Consider the following 20,764-nt stretch of genomic DNA (forward strand, 5'->3'; position numbering starts at 1 on the left):
GAGAAACCAGATTAAAGAAAGAGCTGCAAAATGGTCCTTTTCCTTCACTGTATACTCCCCTTTCCTTCACTCCTAATACTCCCCTGTAACATTACCCACCATATAAACTAACTCAGGATCTTATTTCTCACAGTTCATTCCTCCTGATTTTTTTGGAAGAGGATGTCTTTAATCTAGGCTTCCTTCTCTAGAAACCTAATCTATGGTTTCTTTTCTTTTTTCTTTTTCTCCTTCTTGGAGCAACCAGCAAAACATTATTTGGTAGAACAGTGGTGGGAATGCAACCCGTTAATCAAAAGGATTCAAATGGATCTGTGCACTGCCAAGCTCTCTCCTTCCCACCCAGTGGAGGGGGAAAAAAAGCAAAAGAAAAAAGAGATAGAGCGAAGGCACGGAGCTTCTCTCCTTCAGCAATCTCACAAATGCAAAACCTTCCACTCCAGTGACTCCTCATTAACTTACCAAATCTGACAGTCTAATTATCGTAGCTGCTTCACGCTTAGAATAAATAAATACTAAAGTGGGTGTTTAAAGAAATTGAGCAGTGAAATTCAGTCATCTAGACAGTCAATAGAGAGAGAGTTTATTTTAAATTTTTATATTCTTATGTATTTATATCATTTCAGGAAAGATAATGAGATAGTTGTCTTTCAGGCTAATTGAGTTCCTAGGCTCATGGCTGTTTGCTGTCACCGTCTCAAACTTAGCTTTAACTTTGGTGCCTTAGAAATCTGATCACTGCATCCCCATTTGCTCTTTTCTGCTGATAACTGAGTGAAGGCAGAAGTGCACCTGAGGATGGGAAGTGACTACATGGGAGTTCCAGTCCGGCTGTCTTTCACAGCAAACAAGACAACTAAATCATCTCAGATTTGCATGTGAGAGTCTTAAAGGGAAAGTGGAAGATAAAGAAGCCTCAGATATAATTTTGCAATGAGACAAAATATGGAAAAATGTCTGCTAACCTCTGATGCAATAGAGTCTGCCCCTTGAAGGGTACAGCACTCCCCACAAGAGCAGTTCATCTCCCAGAACAATAAGACCTTTATAGAGATTCTTTGGCCTGAGATCAAGGGAGTCAGAGCATTTGATCCATGTCTGTAGGACTTTGTTTCCACAAGTCATGTGGGCCAAACTCTGTGCCAGTTGTGCTTTTGCAAGAGCTTGAGCTGGGGAATGAGCAAAGGAAACCTGCTTTCTCTGCCCACCTTCCCACTCATCCTGTGCACCTAAACAGGGCCCAGCACCTGGAAGCACAACGTCTGCTCCAGGTCAGCGCCCAGGGAAGAGCTTAGATGGGGCGACACCTCCAGAGGGCTGTGCCTGTGGCACATTGCTCTTGGAAACATCTGCTGTGATATTGCAATGGCTCTTTCATAGAGTGGTGGCTTAATGATGTAATGGAAAACCTCAGTGTCCTTCCAGTATTTACACAAGCAAATCTGCCACCACTGTGGAGATGAGGCCTGGTGAAGTGACAGGCCTGAATTTTGCCTGAATTAAGTGAAGATCGGCTCTGTCACCTCACAGAAAGGACTGCTTCTGCTTCAGGAGCGATAATCAGTTGATTTGCTACTCAACACCAACTTTGACTTATTCCCTTATTAAGACACATTACAAACCAGATTCATACACCTGATGGGAATTTCACTTTCTAGATGTCTATATCTGACTTCCAATAGCAGATATCCATTTTCTGTATACAGAGGTGGGCAAATCACAGAAGCCAAAAAATGTGAGTATATAAACCTTTCAGCTATGTAGGAGAAGCTAGGGAAAGCAGCCAACCCAAACAAGATGTCTGTGAAAGTCACCTCTTCTTTACATGTGCCCTGTGATGACATCTACCAGCACTGGCTAATCCCAACAGTAATGGGACTGTGGGCTTGCAGCCGTAACCTCCTCATTGCCTACACTTGCTTTGCATAAGTTTAGAGGCAACAGGGACTAAAAAGACAGCGCTCTGCTAACATCAAGACTGCCCCCTCCTCCTTGTCTCTGAAAAGCTGAATGGCAGGAATTTTTAGGAGACACGGTACAGTGTCATCACCACCTGGCACACTGGCTTTGAATTGTTGCAGGGAGGTGATAACCAGAGACTACTTGTACCCAAAAGAAGCAAGTTCCTCCTAGCCAAAGCCAGGATCAGATCCATGCAACAACTGTCCTCCTAGTGGGGCATAAATTGGTCTTGATGCCCAAAAGCTATGCCGATGCTATGCCTAGGTTTGAATGTTTCCTGAGCTGTAAGAAAGGGGTCTATTGAGCCTGGACGTTTAGTCCAGTGGGGTTTGATCTGAGGTGCCAGCACAGGCCTCCCTGCTTCATGTCTCGGAGTTGTCCTGCAGCTTGTTGGCCAGACCCGTTCTTGCAGGATGTTTTCTGTGGGAGCCCGCTGATGCCAACCCCCCTGCTCACCCTCACCGCCAGTGAGCCTACTCTAAAGTATTTACGGGCAAAAGAGATGGAAAAGAAACTAAATTTATAACTAAGAATAACTAAGCATCAATTGTTAGTTACTGTGTCTGACCTCTGGTAGAGTGAGATACCTTCTCAGAGGGCCCTTTGCACTTCAGAACTGACATGGAGTTGGGAGCGCAGCTCTTACTTTCTTGATTTAAGGATCTCAGCTTTCTTCCAAAACTAATTAGTGGGACAGAAAACATTCTGCCTTAGCAGGCGGCAAAGGGCTAGACTGAAGTTTTGTCAGAGCTGCTCTAGTGTAGGGCTGCACTGCACAAAGATTATTGTCTCAGGATTGGCTTAGGCAAGAAAAAAGTAGTAAATGCTCCTGTTTTACAAAGGGACACTACTGCTGACCCCGAGACTACTGCTCCTCTCCTTTGCCATACGCAGAGGTGCTGGTGGCATGTATAGAATTAAGGCCCACCACGACTGTGAGTGGTATTTGAGCAGCTCTTTCTAGTGCATGATAAGCCAGAGCAAGCAGCTGTAGTAGATGCGCCTCTGTGGACCAGCCTGTCTCAGGGGACAGGGAGCCTTCCTCTCCTCCAGCGTGAGTTACTCTTTTTTCCAGCACTTTGCATCCAGGTGAGCATAAACAAGAGCGTCCTGTTCCCCTCTACTCCACCAGGAAGCAAAGAGCCTCTGCTCCCTCTCCCATTCCCAGGGACAGCAGCCAGTATCTAGCCATTAGCATTCCCCTCCATAATCAGAAAGATGCTACTTGGAGGGGTTCTTGTCTTTGAAACACTGATTTCCCCAATTATTTTTTCCCAGGAATTGACCTTAGAAAAATTTCCTCTGGCTTCCATCTTGTCACAGCAACTTATAAAAAGGACAGTTCTGGCAACAATTATTTTATAAAAATAGAAAATATTTTTTTTGTGGGCGCCTTTTAATTTTTCAGGTGTTGTGTCCCGCTTACTGTCACACACACCTTGAGATCACCGCCCTCTTCCTTTCACTTTCATCTCCAGTTCATTCTTTGCCCTTCTGCTTTAACTTTCTCCATCAGAGGATGGGAACTAATAGCCAGCATCCTCCAGAACAAAGTAGGAACAGAATATATTTCAGATCTGCGCTGTGTGATCATAGCAACCGGAATTTCAAAATGATACAGTTAAATTCCAAAGTGATACCAAAATGACATAGGAGAAAAAATGTCTTACATGGTTATGGCAGTAGGGATGGCTACATGGAGAATTATTCAGAACTGACTAATTTTTACAGGCCTAATGAGTTACTCATGAATATGATCTTGCATGATCATACTGTACTTGTTTCAGCCCTATGCACTTTGATTCTGTTCCCAACACATTGGTTGCTACGATAACACCATGTAGTTTCCTGTCCATAAGGTACTTCTTGTTGCAATATGGGGGATAATAAATATGAGATGGCAGATAAACCCAGGTGAAATAAATCTGTCCCCTCTCTGGAAATATGTCGGAGAGATTGACACATTATGCCAATCTGTTTTCTCATTCCTTCTATTTCTCCTCACTCTCTCCCTTTCTCTCACATTGTCTGTCTCTGTACCTGTTTTTTTCCACACTCTCTCTCTCTCTCTTGGCACTGACACTTTCATCTTCTCCCTTGGGGATTGGAGATGTCACTGCGGGAAGTGCTTGTCCGCCTCTCCGGCAGCAGCAGAGCCCTGTGGCTTTGACAAACCTCATTTAATTGGGAGGAAGCCAGGAGGGTTTGAAAGAACTGAAACATCCACGAAACTCCTTTTATCAGGCATAATTTAAACTCTGCATGGAAAAAACCCTATATGTATAAAGAAAAGTCAACTTCCCTCCTGCTGTGAGTGCTCCCCTCCTCCCCCCCGGCACAGGCAGGCTCCTGCGAGATTCCATCTTTTCATTTTTCTAAAAGTGTCAAAGTAGATTTGTGCTCTGTGGCTGGGTGAACAGAAAAGGAATGCAGATGTCTCTCACTCGTGCACATACGCACAGAGCACCTTCAGAAGGGTGGCAGTTTGGGAGAGACGCTAGCTGGCTGCTCCTCCACTTGGGATATGTCAGAGAAGCCAGAAATTAAGTTTTCAAATAGCTTGACAACACAGTCCAAGAAGGTTTCTTCTTAATTGCCCCTATCTAAAAAAAACAACACAGTAGCATAGCTGGTGCCCAGGAGACAGGGGAGGATGCTCAGGCTGCTTGGCCCAGTACCCGATAGGGGAGAGCTTTTCCTCCTGAGGGGCAGGAGCTGGAGCCTGACAGACCCTACGTTCATCGTCAGGTTGGGGGGAGGCAGATCTGCGCGTGCTGTGTGTATGTGGCTGTGTGCTTAAAGAAAACAGCAAGGGGAAGAAGGAAATGCAGGTAATGCTAAGGGAGAACTAGTGTGACAGGGTACGAGGAACAGCCGTTGTCTCCCATCATCCACGGGGAGCTGGAGGAGCGGCCCAAGGGATTAGGGCCAGCACTTTGTGCCGAGCGGCTGAGAACCCCAGACGTCAGGAGGCACCGAGGGGAGTCAGCCTGAATACGCAGTGTGCTCCAGCCCGAGAAAAAGGCTCTGGGCTCCTGGGGTTACATGCTGGGGGAGAAACCATGTGCCTATCAAGGCCTATACACCTCAGCTTTGTAAATGTACTGTGGTCCCCTCCTCTTATTAACACAATGGTCAAATGAAAGAGAACAGAAAAATGAGCTGTGTAATTTGCAACAGGATATAAACTTTACAGCTTACCTTGGGGAGTGAGGGGACCACAGAAAAGAGGTGTCCAGGTAGATGTCAGAAACCTTTAAATTACTGAAGAAATTCATAGTAAAGGGTATGTGAAGTAGCTCTTTCTTGCTAAGGGTTAACCTACCAGCAGGAACCTGATGGAGCTGTGGAGGCAGAGGGCTGAAGAAGCGGTGAACAAGCGCACCTTGCGCAGAGATGCGCCCTCGAGGGAAGGCTGTCAGCATTCTGGAGGCCAAATCCTCCGCTGCTGGCACCCTGCTCAGCCTACAGAAGTGGGAGAAAAAATAGCACAAGAGATGAGCACAAGCCAGAAAGCTGGAACCACAACTAGATCCAGCCCTTTTCAGAGCTTGAGACAGAGACAGTGGAGCGACACAGGGGATTTGAGTAAACCCACCCCAGATATACTGTTTTTCCAGGACATTTGCTTTTCCATGTGAGCTTGATTAAGTTGGAGTAAATACATCCCCATTTCAGCTCAGATCCATCTTTTCAGAGGAAATTTGAAGATAAATTGCTATTTTGTAAAGAGAAGGTCACGAGCAAAAGGGAAAACGCTACTACAGATTACTGAGAGGATTATGCTGCACATATCATAACTTGAATATCAGAAGTTGGTGCTATGGATTTATAGTGAGAAGTGCAAGCACATGAAATAACCTGATCAACCCGCTGAGCAGGCTGGTACTACTGGTACCCTTGTACCAGCAGCGCAGCTGGGCTGTAAATGTGTTAGGGGTTCACTGAGATGAGTCTGTTCCTCAGGATGAGGGTTTAACATACATGTGAGACACACGGCCCATGCCCAGCAAATACTAACGCCAAGTGCCTGCCTCCTAGAGGAGAAACCGGCTGGGGACAAGGAAGTGGAAGGGAGAAAACAAACCAACAAGCAAACAAATAAAAATAATCATTTAGATTTACAGCTTTTACTTTGTTTGTTTGTTCTGATCATGTTTCAGCATCAGGAGGCCCAGCGGAGCAGGGCCCGCTGTGCTTCCTCCCTCTGCCCCCCCCCAGTGCTTCCCGCCAAGTGACATCATGGTGCCGGGATCCCCCCTCCCTGCTGTCCCCCTCCCTACCGTCCCCGACCTTTACACTGCCACATCGGACATCTGACTTACTGGCTTTTTTGTTTTGAGGAGATAAAATGTTAGGAAAAAAAAAAAAGAGAGAGACCCTACGAAACACAGCTTTGTAAAAGGGATCCGGCCTCGCTGTGGTAGGTAACTGTTGAATTGTCACCTCCAGCGAAGCAGCCTGAGCCCCTGCGGGCTCAGCACCAGGAGCCGAAGCATCCGGCCTGAGGCTGCTTGCTCGAGCTGAGCCACAGGCTGCCTCCTGCAATGGCCCGGCTGCACTGCAGAGCCTCTGCCTGCTCGGTGGCTGCTCCCGCAAGCTCCCGCGCCGGGCAGCGCCATGGTTCAGTGTTTCCCACCATTGCTCCAGGCTTCCTGCCAGCAGCCAAGCTCACACAGAGCTCCCCTTTGGTTTCTTAATCGGCCATGGAGAGTCATGGCTGAGTGGGGTGAAGCAGCTCTTGCCTTCTCAAGAGCTGAGCGTGCTAATGTGGCAGCGTGGCCATACTGCTATAGGGACTCTGAAACACAGCTCTGCTGCAGAGGCGCTGGGCCAGCCTGGCAGTATGGAGCTGTAATGCAAGCTGGCAAGGGATTATGGCCAAAAAGCAGAAGTGCGATACGGCAGCGTCACGGCAGTGTTTCAGGGACTATAGTAATTTCTTTGTTCAGAATGAGAAAGGGCCTGTTCTGTCCTAGGGCCCGTGTTATCTGGGTTTGGGACACGCTGAGCTTTGTGTGTTTCTGAAGATGTGTGTGACAGCGGCTGGCACTGCAGCAACCTGTGCTCTGCTGAAAACTGCAACCTGTTTGTTCAGCAATTCAGAACAGAGTCTGGGAACCCAGCTCTGTAGGAGAACGTGCTTCCCTGCGAGCAGGGCTGAATCAAAGTCATGAATTGGACAGATAATGAACAACAGTGATGAAAAATGTGGTTACATCCTCAAAGAATATTTGATTCTTGACTTACATAGGAACACAGTCCTGAGGACAGACCCTGGCAACAATCGGTCTTTTTGTACATATCTGTAAAGCCTGTAGCATGGTAGAGCCCCCTCAAAATCTATATTTGGGGGGCGGTTCTATTGTAAAAGCTCTCTGAGCTAGGTTAGGGTGCTTTGCCTGATTATAAATTTCTTTCATAGATATGTATGTATGTACGCATGTATACATACACACACACACACACATATAAATATATACATATGTGCATATGCTTGAAAGCCACTCCCTTCTCTTAGCACACTGGAGAATGATTGGGAGGTGTTGGTGTACCTGCTCAGGCTGAGGTATTTAATCATGGCCCTAGTCTTGTAGCTTTTGGCCACTGAAGAATGTAAATTTTCCCATCCTAACTAATCACAAGATTATTTCATGGTCTTCTATAAATGCTGTCCTAGTGTGTCCTCCTTAACACTTTTGAGCAATGTTCTTACAGTCTGTTTCTAGAAATGAGAAGTGGGACAGTGCAAAGTCCGCCTTGAGCGGGCCTGGGAAGGCATTATCCTTTGAAGCAAACTGTGCACCTCAAAAAGCTACACATAATGTCACTGAGTCACTATTTATCTGTGAATAATCGCTACTCCTCTGAGAATAATAAACCCACTATGTGCTTACCTCTACTCAGAATCCGTTGCTTAACTCATGTTAGATCTGCTTATTACAACAGAACCACCTCACTCTTTCTGAACTTGCCAAAAGAGCTCATTTCAAGGTAAATGACTGCATAAAGAAATAAGTAACCCCAGAGGCCATTTTGACATTGCTCTTGTAGGTAGCTTACCTGTCATAGATCATTCGGAGTCTCTGAGGTCTCCTGGAAACAATCAATTCTAGAAAGTTTAATATGCAATCACAGGATTAAACAAAAATCAAGCCAAAGACCATGCATTAAGCCTTTACAAAAACATGTGCTAAGAATTTCAAAGGGCCCTATAGAATCTGTCATCTTAGTATTTATAAATATACATTATTCCTATAGGGCCTGAGTACCAGCATTGATGTTATTAATAAGGCTGTTCCACTTCTGTAACCCTTTCCTTTCACACGTCTGTGAGTATAGGCCTTGGGCCTGCTTCTATTAGATCTTACTCAGTGGGAGTCTTCGCTTTGCCCTCAATAACAGCAGTATCCGTCCCCAAAGCCTTCGCCCTACGGAAGCAGAGAAAGGACTTTGCAGGCCTGAATCCCCAGCAATTGTCTCTGTTTGCCAAGGGGCTGCCGAGGTTCGTGTACTCCCATGTGGGCATTAGGGGGCTTTTCTGCAGGGATCTGACTGAAAGGCTGGGGGGAGAGCAAAGGCTCTTGCATCCCACTCTCTTTCACCGACTGTTCTTGCAGTCATTCCCTCACTAAAGTTGTCATTTATCAAGTTTCCCATTTTCATGCATGCTTTGTACTTACTGATTCAAACACCTCTACCAGACTGGATCTTTGCAGACGTTGCAATTTTGGCTAGGGCATGTTGTTGTTCATGTTTTTAAAGGACACATTAGTCAACATTATGGAAGATGTGAAGGAGTAAATTCTGTAAATATTTTCTTATAAAACATGACTTTGCTTGAGCTTAGATAAGAATATAATGGCATGAGCCTGGAAGATTCCCCTTACAGCTGAATAACAGAGACATTTTCTTGCAAACCATAGGGAAATTTCTAAGCAATGGAACATAAGCTGAGCCCCATAGAAAGCTAGCCCTGTTCAGGGCTTACCTCTGAGTCTTCCCTGTTCTGTGGATTTTAGCCTTTGCGAAATTAATAAATGGGGTTCGTGGATGGTAAGTACCCGTAAAGCTATGTGAACAACAAAGCCCTAATGATAGTTCCTATTGTCAGATCTCCTGCAGCTGCAAGGCAGCACATAACGTGAAGTAGTGGAGCATACTCATTCCCAGAAATAGATTCATTCCCAGAGCATCTGTCTTCTATCTCCCCACCTCTTCTCATAATACCTGTCAGAATATAACTGCTTGTGCAACATCAACATTTCAAGACAGTTGTTTGATCAATCAGTAGGCACCAAAGTTGCTGGAGAGAGGAAGGGAAGCAGAAAGATGATGTGAACAATGGTCTAATTTTTTTGGGATGCCTGGCCAGAAGTGTGAATAAACTGAAAGGTTTAATAAACTGAAAGTTCTCTGATACCAGTCTCACTGGCTTGGGAATGTCCACTACCCACACTAGGGTTGTCAGATCCCAGTTTTATAACAAAACACAAACATACGGAATGGGTAGAGAAGATCCATTTGGAACCAGATCAGCTATTTATTCAGGCCTGATGAAAAAACACCAACAGTAGGGGACTGGAGGCGTCTAGAGGCCCAGTACAGGCTAGAGAGCATCGGAAAGCTGTAATTTATACCCAGCTACAGTCTCCTGAGTGCCGTTCATGACAGCTGAGGTGAAAGGTGCTTTGGCCACGGGGAGGAGGTGGGAATAGCCCTCCAGCCCAGGGCTGCACTGGTGTCCCCCTGGCAGCAAGATCACTGGGATCACTAGACAACCTTGGCATTAGAAAGGGGCTTGTGTTACCCAGTACTAGGGAATCTGGCCTCCCTCTCTATTTGGGAACATGCATAGCTGCTTAAGCCAGCTGTATCCTTCAGAGACAGAAGGTGCCGGCTGAGCCCTTCTGCCTTCCCGCCGGTGCAGCAGTCCCGGAGCACCAGGCAGCAGCAAGCCAGGCCTTGGGGCTCAGTCACTCCTGCCTGGCTTGATGCACAGGTAGTTCAAAAAAGTACAAATGACTACACTTTCAGCACTTAACCTTTTCAGCAGCAATGTTTCAGCATTAAGCTAGGCAAGCAGGTTGTTAAACCTGTCAGTTACAACACAGTGTGAAGTTATAACTGTGAAGTAACAGTTCACAATGGAAGTATGTTCCTACACCCAAATACTACGGTAATTGCTAAAGCACTGAATGGCAGTATAATCTGGGATGAGATTCATGACTGTTTGGTGCTAGAGCTCTGGAAATACCACAAATATATGTGGTTTGAATATATTAGTATCCTGAATAGCTCCCTCCCAAATCAATCATTGAGATTAACCCTGGCAGCAGATTCCTCTTGGATCCTTGTTAACATTTTCTCTGGATCCACCTTCCTTCATTTTTCCCCCTCAACTTTAATATATGTGTAGAAATAAATTGTCCATACTGAGAAGAGATGTAATGTTTCCAGGAAGAATAGAAGCAAAACAATTTTAAAAATGGTTTGGAAAGGCATAACCTTTTTTTGTGTGAGGTAGAATTTTTTCTCTCTCAGCAGAGCTGGCCAAAAACTTTCAGATGCTGTAACTTTCTGCCAGCAAATTCAGATTCAATGAGATGGAAACATGCCATGGCAATATATCAGTTTCCTCTAATATTTAATAGAAATGTCAAGATGACTTAAACATTGTACTTTAATTCTATTGAAAACTTTTATCATTAACACTCTTTAATGAGTTTAGCATAAGAATTAAAAATATGTAAGTTCAGTTGATAACATCGAGGCAAAATGTTTCAGTGATGTCTGAATGAAACGTCATTTTGTCTTTGTGAAACACATTTTCAGGATTAACATTGTAAAGAGAAAACATGATTTTCTTTGCATTACAGATAGAGATACCAGTTTGCGTACTGGGAACTGGGAGGAATACCTGAATTATAATCTTCACTATGTCTTGAGCAAGCCTCTGACTTTAATTTATCATGTATATAACAGGGAGATTAATAATTATCTACAAGGGTAGTATAAGAGTCAACGAGCCAACTGCTGCTGTCCCTGTCCAAACAAATCTCTCAATTCTGCTTGAGCGAGGACTGCCAAACTTGCCATTTTGAGTACAGAGAGCTTTGATAATAAATGGAAGATATGGGTAAGAAAACACTGTGTCTCTACTCAAGGATTTAATGCAGTTAACTAATCCACTTTAAATCAGTTCAGATTAATCTCCTGACTGACCCCGTATAGACAAACCCATAGGGACTTCTGAGGCCCCATTGTGTTGAGGAGGGTAAGAACAGACCAGTAAATATTTTCCCTACTGTAAAGATTAAGACCAATCTAAAATTGTAAAACAGTGTAAACAGTTACTCTTTAAAGGTAAGAGATAAAGCATATTTGGATATCATTCCAAAAAGTGGATAAACTGCTGATTTAATCATCTTCCAGTGATGATATACACAAAAAATAATGGGATTGTGTAGGGCTGATTGGCTTCTTTAACAACATAAGTAGATCTGAAAGGTAGTGGCTGGGTTTGTTATCTGCTATCAGTATGCAATACAGGGTGTGCTAATGAGGAAATGCCTTCCTATATGAAAAGCCAGGTGGAAATAGCTAATGAACTGATAATAAGGCAAGCAAGCCAGAGGACAAATGTTAAACTTTCCTAATTGATGAAGAAAGAGAAAGAGGATGCCAAGCGCTGCTGGATGATGGCAGTGGTATTGCAGGCTCCCAGAGACAATTCCTCTCATTAGAGAAATCTCTGCCGCTCCAGGAGCGAAGCAGAGCTCTGCCGCTGGGGCAGGCTCTAGCCTGCCGTCTGTGCCCACCGCCAGGCACATGGGAAGGTTCCCCGCAGACTGGCCAGCATATACTGCGCTTTAGTTACACTGCTGCTTTTCCCGTCAGGATCAAAGCCATATGCAGTTTATTATGACAGTAAAAATTTCATCGTTTTAGAATTCAGTTTCTAGCACTCCCATTTGTTAAATGAAGCATCAGCATAAAAAGTGAGATAAAAAAATAAACACTTAGAGTTCAGACTTCATCTGTACTCTCAAAAATGTCATTTGAGGTCTGTGTTCAGTCTGCTTGTTGCCTCCATCTGCTGGTGGCACCTTGGAAAAGCAAGAGATACCAAAAGTCTGCGCTCAGGAGGAAAAGTTGGCTGCGGAAAGCGTCTAAAGTTCATTCAGCGTAGCAAAGCCTGCAGACATTTGGAAAATTAAGCTTACTTTAAAATTCATTGCTACATCTGAAAAAGAAAAAGTGTAAAACTAGTGCCTGCTGAATGACATGATAGTACCTGATGTAGGAAACCGTGTTAGTCAGTCTGTGCGATCCATCAGTGAGTAAAGCTCACTCACAGCAAGTTACAGCTCACTCGTAGCAAGTTCCTAGCAAGTTGTAGAAAAATATATGCTGTTGCCTCCTCTTTGAAATCCAAATGTCAGCAAAAGGAGACACAAAAGAGTGTGCTGGGCACTCCAGTATTCCCAGTTTGGCAAAGCACTAGCTTAATGTCGGGGGCTGTGATTCCTAATCCTTTCCTGCCCTTGACCCCTGCTGTCTAGATTCAAACTTGTAACCATTAATGGGACTGGATCAAGACACTGGCCCTCTGGTGTCACCAGTGGTGTTTAGAGGGGATTTAAACTCCCTGCTTTTCAGCGCGGTGAAATGAACACAGCAGTAGATTAATGCAAGGATTTGAGCTCACACAGCATGAGAGCTTTCAAAAATAGTGTTAACAGAGCTACAACTGCCTCTTTCAGGGGAAGCAAAATGAGGGGAACAGAAAAAATGAACAAACACAGGGCAAAGCCTCGTCAGTACGGGCAGGGCTCCTGAGTGCCGGGGAGCCGGGGAGAGGGCCAGGGCGCTGAGACCTGGGGCAAGAGCTCGCCCAGCCCTTCGTGTTCTTCAGGAGCTGGGTCTGAAGCCGGCGCTGCGATAAACCTCTGCTGTCAGGCTTCTCGGTTGTGTGCAATTCGCTACTTAAAGCGTCTCTCCTGGAGAGACTGGGGGAGATCACAAGCTGTGGCGTTGGCCAAGGAAAACTTGCTTGCCCATCCTCCCTGCTCATCTGGGTTCACACACAGGCTGAGTTTTTGGCAAACTGTGGGGTATGGCCACGAGGCCCATTTCTGAACTTCTCTGTGCAAGGAGGCACAGGGCTCAGGGTGGACCATTGCTCCTTTGCACAGTTCATCCCTGGCCAATTGCCCATAGTGGGGGGCCGGGGAGCTGCTCTTCCCGCAGCTACCTTATGTGTGGCCAGCTCATAGACCCACACAGTCCATGCTGGATCTCCTCCTCAGAGTTTGCAGCAGGATGTGCTTGAGTCCTCACTTGTGACAGAAAAATATCTAAAGGTTTCCAGCTTTCATTTCAAAGATTCCTACTAACCCACCTGGCCCAGGAACCCTTCCAGTAACAACCTCAGTCTGGGGCTGAGCCGACACTGCTGAATCCAGTGGGAGCTTTGCCATCAACTTCAATGAGAATAGGATCACACCTCGGCGCTTTGTTTTGCGCTGTGTTCATTCTCAGCCTCGGGCAGGAACCTGTTTGTTTGTTTGCTGCCTGTGCTCACTGCGAACATCAATAGGACTAGCTAAAAGCATTCAAGCCATCGGATTTAGGGAAGCGCTAGAAAGTTTGTTTGCTTATCTGTACTGTCCCAGGCACTTGGGATTCCCACAACTGGGCTGGAAATATTCTCAAGAGGAATGGTTTTCTCAGGCAGGCCCCACAGCTGCCATTGGGGCTGAGGGTATCCTGGGGGATAACAGCCTTGGGCTTCAGGGAGGAGAGGGGAAGTGCACAGGGGCATGTGAATGGCAAATAGCTTTAAACAAAGAGACTAATTTGTTCTTTCTGGCAGACCCATCAAAAACTGGCTTGACTAAGTCCATGACTCAGTAAAGAGTCTAGCCCTATATGACTAGCCTTATTCTCTCCAGACTGGTTTGTGTGTTGCAGGTTTGAGCCAAGTGCTTGCTTCCAGTGCATAGCTGGAGCAGCTCAGAGCCCCTTGGGCAGGTGCTGAGGAGTGGGAAGGGATGCTTTCTCCCCAGCTGACACAGCAACTGCCCCAAACACTGGCTCAACACCCCTCTCCCATGTGCCCGCCAGCATAGTGGGGTACTTGCACAGGAAAGTGTTTGCTAGTTCCGGCATTTCTGATGTGCTCCAGCCACAAAAGCGGCCAGCAGCACAGGATCACTGTACAGCACCGGTCAGTTCTGCCCACTCGAGTCCGCTAGGGAAACTTTCTATCAAGTCTGAAAGCAATTCAGACTTGAAAACAGCTTATGATGGCTCGACAGGTCTTTACTATTTCCATGCTGCCTAGATGCCTGTCTTCTTCCCAGCCTAGCCGCTGGCACCCTCCACAGCTGCAGGGGACAGCACGGCCACTCAGACAACACAGAGCTAACAGGGAGTTACGCTCAGGGCAGTCTGGGCACTCAAGTACTCTGTGCGGTTTGCGCTAGTTACTTTACAAGCGTAGCGTTAATGCTAGCTCTTCCAAATTGTCCCTCTGCATAGTGTCTGGGATACATAATCTTCCTCGATGTTGAAAGCTTTTGGCCTTGTATGAGCAGATGACTGTTGTCAAAAAATTATTTGTGATCAATTTGTCCCACACATGAGCATCTCTTTCCTTCCAGAGTACCCGTGTACAACTTGTAGAGTATCCAGCTGAGCTTTCAACAAGTTAGAGAAGAATGTGCTCCCTCCAACTGTCTGCTCTGTGCTTGCTCCCTATCCAAATTAAACTGGCTGGGGACAGCGACACATTCCCATTTCACGCTGGCTTGATTAATGTGTCTCAGCTAATTGTGTGAGGGATTCCAGTCCTTTTGGCTGTGAGACCAGGTTATTGTTCAGCCAATGGCGGCTACCATGTGAAAATGGGGGCTGTTTAGTGTTCATGCACCAGAATCAAAGGAGGGGCATCTTGGACTGGGTCACAGAGCAACACCCACTTCTTTGAAAAGATGTTACTATGCTCTACTAAACCTGTAAACCTCTTGCTCAAAGCACGTCTTTTCCCTCCTCCTCTCCCCTCTGCTCTTTTTTTTCCTTCCAGATAGACAGACCGTCCCCACCCCTCTCCTAGGGTACGAGGGAGAGAGAATGGCTAGATTGCAGATGGATGGATTTCACATTCTAGGGTTTTTAATATTTCACTTTTATATTTCTCTTAGAGAATGATCCTGCTGAGAGGCTGAGAATCAGTGCTCATCATTTCCCCCTCACTGACACTTGAATATATTTTCCCAAGAGAAAACATTAAACAAAAAGAGAGAGAGAGAGAGGGAAGACAGAGTGAGAGTGAGAGAGAGAGTGACTGAGCTTGCTTTTCAAAGCATACTTCTCAACCTGCCCACATCAAAATAAGAGACAACTGGCCCTTTGAAGTCCAGGACACAGACTTCTCTACCAGCCCATGTGGAAATAAAAGAAGCCAGCTTTATAAATCACACAGATTTCTCACCTTGCCCACATCAAAATCAGGGACAGTGACCTTTAAAAATGAGGTTTAAAGGCCCCCATACCAATCTCCATAAAAATAAGGAGAGTTCAGATAAACTACGTCTCCAGGAACCTGTCAGCTTTTCCAGTCTTAAACAGGAGACATTGGTCCTTTACACAGAGGAGCGGGGACTGACTGAATTGCTAGCCTTTGAAACAATGAAATCTTCCATCAGCCTAACACGTATCTAGCTCTCAGTAAGGCAGCTTTGGCATGCTTGTGTCTTTGCTTGTATCCCAGTCCATCAGTCCTACGCCAGCACTATTTTTGTCACATAGCTCCAGGAGTTTACTAACACCAAAGCACATAATGTTGAAAAAGCACAGATGTTTTCACAGTGAGAATTACTGGTTCAAAAATTATTAAATAGTTGGCACATCAGAGAAAAAGCTGACGCTCTGGTGAGTTAAATCCTACCTGGCTTATAGTTGGGGAGCTTGGAAAGTCCTGGCCAGGTGTCCTCAGTTGGGACCCCCAATACCTGTGCAAAACAAGAGACTGAGAAGAGCGCACTTCTCTTTACAGCAGATGCTTTTCCCAACTGTGAATTTGGACCTGTTTTTGAATTTCCAAGGTGACTGGGCAGGGCGTTTCATTCTGGACCTTTAATGAGTTTTCATGCCAAATCAGAGAATAAGTTGTATTTATTTAATTGAAGTGAGCTGTATTGTGGGGATTGTTTCACCCATTGTGTGTGCACCCTGAATCCAGCTGTAACCTCTCTGTTCTGTGCTATCAAATAAAGCAGAGCAGAACAGTTATTCTGTACTTGCTGTTCTGCTGTGCTTCCCCAAGCAGGCATTTTTTTCCTCCAGTGAAAGGTCTTGGTGCAGCTGAGTTCAGTCTGCTTTGACAGAGGCATAGGTTCAGCCGGAAAGGCGTACATTTACAATGTCTGTATTTCAACAAACACTGTAAGCTGGTATAAATTGTTGCCGTTTTCTAACTATTTGTTTCTCCTCCCATGAACCAGCTGAGGGAACCAAACCAGCTGATTTTGTTTAGTTTTGTTGGGAGATTCTATTTTAAATATTATGTGGCAAAACCTTTTAGTCATTGGTTTGGTGCTTGCCACATGTTGGGCTCAGCCACAGGAGCACGCTGGCGGCATGCTGCAGCCTTACACAGCCCACAGGGTCCTTCTCAGCACAACGTTAATCAACAGTGTGCAGTCAAAAGCAAACCCTATATCTGACTGCTTGAAATTTGAAGGATCTTAAGTTTAATCTCAGGTTTTCTTCCCCTCTCTCCTCCCATGCCACGAGAGAACTGGAGACATTGCAGCCCTCATTTCACTCAGGCCATGCTTTCAATAAGCAACACTGCTGGCCTAAGTAGCTCCTTCTTCACCTCTTTCCCATCCTGGTCCTGTGTCATCCCTTCATTGGTACTAATGCTACTGTTTGTGCAGCCGCATGGTGAACAGGGCAAGTAAACTGTTCTGCTTTAAAGGAATCCAGGGAGAAAAATTGGTTATTGGTTCTCCAGTTCATGTAGCCCCATGTACAAGTGAGGGGTAACATACGGGCAGGAACGAGTAGCCAGGGTGGGGTGGGAGGGTGGAGACTGCTTCAGGTGGCACTTGCCTCTAAAAGAAATGGTGATGAAATGACAGCAACAGATAGTCTTGATGATTCAACAGGATCATTTCATAGAATGGGGATTTTTGAGCTATCTACCCATATGGTGTTTGAGCCAACAGTCCTGAACGGAGATTAGCACGCCTGATGAGACCACAGAATCATACGCACAAAGGCAGACTGTCTCTGAACTGGTGCAGGGTGCCTCTACTATTGCTATGTGAAAAAAACAGACTATTAGAAAAAAGTAGGAATTCCCGTTCTGAACCTTACTCACTGCAAAGTGTCTCAGGTTAGGCACTGAACTCCTCTAGGAGCTTTGAAATCTTGGCCTAACACATATTACACAGCCTCATTCCAGGCTGTATAATAACATAAAACCTTCTGTGAGAGGCACTAATTATTTCATGGCTCTTAAAGCTTCCTCATGATTTTTAAATAAGTTTTTTTTGTCTTCCATAGCACAAAGCCTACTAATCACAGTATCAGTCATAATACCAGAGAAATGACGATAGGGCTATAATCCTCCAACTGCAAAACCACAGGAAATGTATCAGGAGATTTTGGAGCCATAAGTGGAAGGATACCCTTCATGCACACTCAGGAAAACTGTGCCCTGCCCTAGCTTTGAACCCTATTAACTGGCCAAGTATGGATGGGTTTTTTTTCTCAATAATTCATTTTTTCACTTTCTATGAAAGTCCATTTAAATGGACTGAACTCAGGTCTAATAACTCTGAAGTTCACAGAACTGCTTCTTTGTCTTTCTAACACATTCTAGCCAAAAGCACAGAGGAAAGCCCTGTCTAGCAAAAGCGTTTCTGGAGGAAGGGATTAAGAAGGCAAAGCCTGACCTATGCAGGCTTGAGGCTCTAAAGCCCTCTCTCCTCACTTCCCAAGTTGTCGTTTTCTCTACTTCCTCTTGTGATCAGCTGCCGCTGGGAAAGCCTCCCAGAAAGCCTGCAGAGGAGTAAATCCCGCGGAGATGTAAAGGGCAGGTCCCTACAGCAGAACCCAGTAGGAAGCCACGGGTTCGTCTTTCTGAAGAGTCAGTAACAAACAGAGTCAGCAATAAGCAGTCACTTATGCAGCCATGTACAAAATCCACTAGTGCTGGTAACTGTCTCCATTTCACTCCCCAGTGCTGAGGACTTAGCTCTGTTTCACCATCTTAAGAGGCTGGTGAATATCTCTGCTGCTCTTCCTTATTCATTGCTGCCTTTATAGAGGAATTTACCACCCTCTCCATTACGGCAAAGCAGTCTGCAGGGCTGCAGCATAAACTGGATGACACAAAATGTTCCAAGTTAAAATGAAAAAGGACATCCAAAAAACCCCAGGGCCTTGACGTTTTCAAGGCAGGTTAAGAGCAGTATTAGCACTTCTTTGTGAGAATAGGGTGTGCTGTATCCTACAGTAAGTAAGGGAGTTAACAAGAAGGAACAGAATTTGCAGTACTTGCACACCTTTTATGCCTTCTTCAATTTGATGCCACTTTAATTGGCTTTAAATTTTTGATAAGACGACAAACATCAAAGGAAAGTCATTTGATTTACTCCTATGCCTGAAAGAAAGTTGCCAAATGTAAAATGGGTTACAAAGTCTGCTGTAAACTTGGCAGATTGGACCAAATTTTTTCTGCTATTCGCAGGACCTATGCTCAGGACTTGAAATTAAGTAGGGAGCTGGAGCAACAGATTCTTTTCTCTCACATTTCAGGGTATGTTTTACTCACCGCCCAGATCTTCTCCAGTTGTTCGCGGGCACCAGAAGTTCCTGCAAATATAGGCTGGCCCTGGACCATTTCAACAAATACACAGCCTGCACTCCTGCAAGAAACCCAAGGTATTAACTCATTCGCATACACGGTATGTGCAATATGAGAGGGGGTGGAGGGGGAAGAGGGAGAGAGAGAACAGTTGTTGCAACGGAAATTAGAAATCCTAATTCGCAGCTTCAGAAATCCTGATATGAGCTGTAGAGCCTATATATATTGTATCTCGTGTCTGTATGGGCAGTTTTGAACCATAGGGGTTGCATACCCTACCCATTTGATCTAGTGAGTGCGTGTGTGTTTGAGGGAGGGGCAGGAGATGGGGTGTCCGTATATACGCAGACAAATACAGGCTTAAGTGAAAGCTGCTATACTTCTGCAGTATGGTGGTAGGCAGGGTACAGTATGAGAAAACCCTGCTGATTGTGGGAAGTCAGCAAGGCTTCCTAGGGGAAGAACCATGCTACACATCGCTGGTCTTGCAGCGCTTTCTTCGGCATTTGCAACTGGCCCTTGTCACAGACTGCATGCAGTAATCAAAAACTTGATCCAAGCCCTACACACTGAAATGCTTAACCGAAAAAGCTGATAAGTAAAATAGGGCAGCAACAGGCTAGCGTTCATCACGTTCACATCCTTCGCAGATGAATATTTTAGAACAGAATAATCAAAGTTCCTGCTCCCATCTCTTTTTTTCCATTAGCACTGCCCACCAAAAAAAAAAAAAAGCTTCGCCAGCAAAACAAGACGAAACAATATCCTTGGAAGAGAAACCCACTAAGCACTGTCTTTTCTCCAGCACCAAAAGATTTGTTTCAGGTCTCTTTCAATCTGTTACAAACCTATCCAAAAAAGGCAGTCAAGGTAGAAGCCTGTGGAATGCTAGGTTCTTTTCCATGAGAAAAAGATGCAAAATTTACATGGTAACAGTAGGAAAAATAAGCAGGGAACCACTACACAATATATTGGGTTGAAGGCTACAGTAGATGCAGAAAGAGCACAGAGGCACTAACCACTGGAGAGATTTTCCTTTAGAAGCAATTAGCTCTTCACTGCAAAGCTGAGGGCACGATTTCACAATATAAAGAAATCAGTGGCAACACTAAATTAAAGTAATCCTATTTGTACTCCAACCCTAACTCTGTGCTTGTGCCAAGGCAAACCATCTAGCTTACAAAAATCACCAAAGCCTGCAAAAAATGCTTTATGTTATTGGGATGGATTAGTGCGGGTGCCAATAATGATGAGATACTTGTGGCCAGGATAGGCTTATCTATTTGCAAGAATGTCCATGTCTTATTGTATGGTGTAAAACTCAGCTCATTTACTTTTTTTTTTCCCCACTCCAAACATTTTCTGGGTTTCCTGTCTTTTCACTATATCCCATCTCTGCCCTTCAGGTTCTAGGCTGAATCTTCTTCTGTTATACCAGATTGGAGTTCTTTAGGTTGAAATGTTGACAGTCCAGCCTTGTCTAACAGGCTCTGAAAGAATAATTTTCATTTGCTGAGCTACAAGTAGTAATCTCTTCTGGTCATCTGTACTGATGTCTTACTCCTCACATCTTGTTTTTGGAAATCCTGAAGATGCTTTTCTATCTGGCTGTGGTCAGTGGAAAGCCTGACATGCAGCTCATCTGTAGCATTCATTTTGGTCATCCTCACACATCAGGTGACGCCCAGTCTGTTTCCAGATCCATATCCAACGCTGTTTTCACAAACACCTCTGCTGCACTTTCACTTAGCTTCGTGTACCTTAGCCTTGGGTCTTATGAGCTTAGCTCCTTATTTGTCTGATATGCTCTCACAGGGTCCAGGTGTATCATGAAACTTAACTCACAGCTTTTGCAACACAGATTTGTGTTTCATAGCGCTACCTTATCAGTTGTTTTGGAACCCACAGACTGACTCC

General features: G+C 45.0%; 2 protein-coding genes across 15 annotated transcripts in view; one reads left to right on the plus strand and one right to left on the minus strand.

Annotated features, from left to right (window-relative positions):
- The window catches only part of CDK15 (cyclin dependent kinase 15), a 45,871-nt gene that overhangs the window by 7,662 nt on the left and 17,445 nt on the right, over nucleotides 1-20,764 (minus strand). For 11 of the 13 annotated variants that reach the window (XM_068948141.1, XM_068948144.1, XM_068948137.1 and 8 more), the window contains 4 exons: nucleotides 18,815-18,908; nucleotides 15,917-15,980; nucleotides 8,026-8,074; nucleotides 5,288-5,427 (listed from right to left, as the gene is read on the minus strand). In XM_068948141.1, the coding sequence (XP_068804242.1) occupies nucleotides 5,288-5,427; nucleotides 8,026-8,074; nucleotides 15,917-15,980; nucleotides 18,815-18,908 (347 nt within the window). Of the gene's footprint in view, nucleotide 1; nucleotides 4,127-5,287; nucleotides 5,428-8,025; nucleotides 8,075-15,916; nucleotides 15,981-18,814; nucleotides 18,909-20,764 lie in introns of those variants that run through there. The other 2 variants (XM_068948133.1, XM_068948145.1) reach the window with 2 other exon arrangements.
- ALS2 (alsin Rho guanine nucleotide exchange factor ALS2) overlaps nucleotides 18,808-20,764 on the plus strand; it is a 61,628-nt gene continuing 59,671 nt past the window's right edge. For both annotated transcript variants that reach the window (XM_068948120.1, XM_068948128.1), the window contains exon 1: nucleotides 18,808-18,924. The gene's annotated coding sequence lies outside the window, so the exon portion shown is untranslated. The remainder of the gene's footprint in view (nucleotides 18,925-20,764) is intronic.

Source organism: Struthio camelus, chromosome 6 (assembly GCF_040807025.1).
Source record: "Struthio camelus isolate bStrCam1 chromosome 6, bStrCam1.hap1, whole genome shotgun sequence".
Lineage (NCBI taxonomy): Eukaryota > Metazoa > Chordata > Aves > Struthioniformes > Struthionidae > Struthio > Struthio camelus.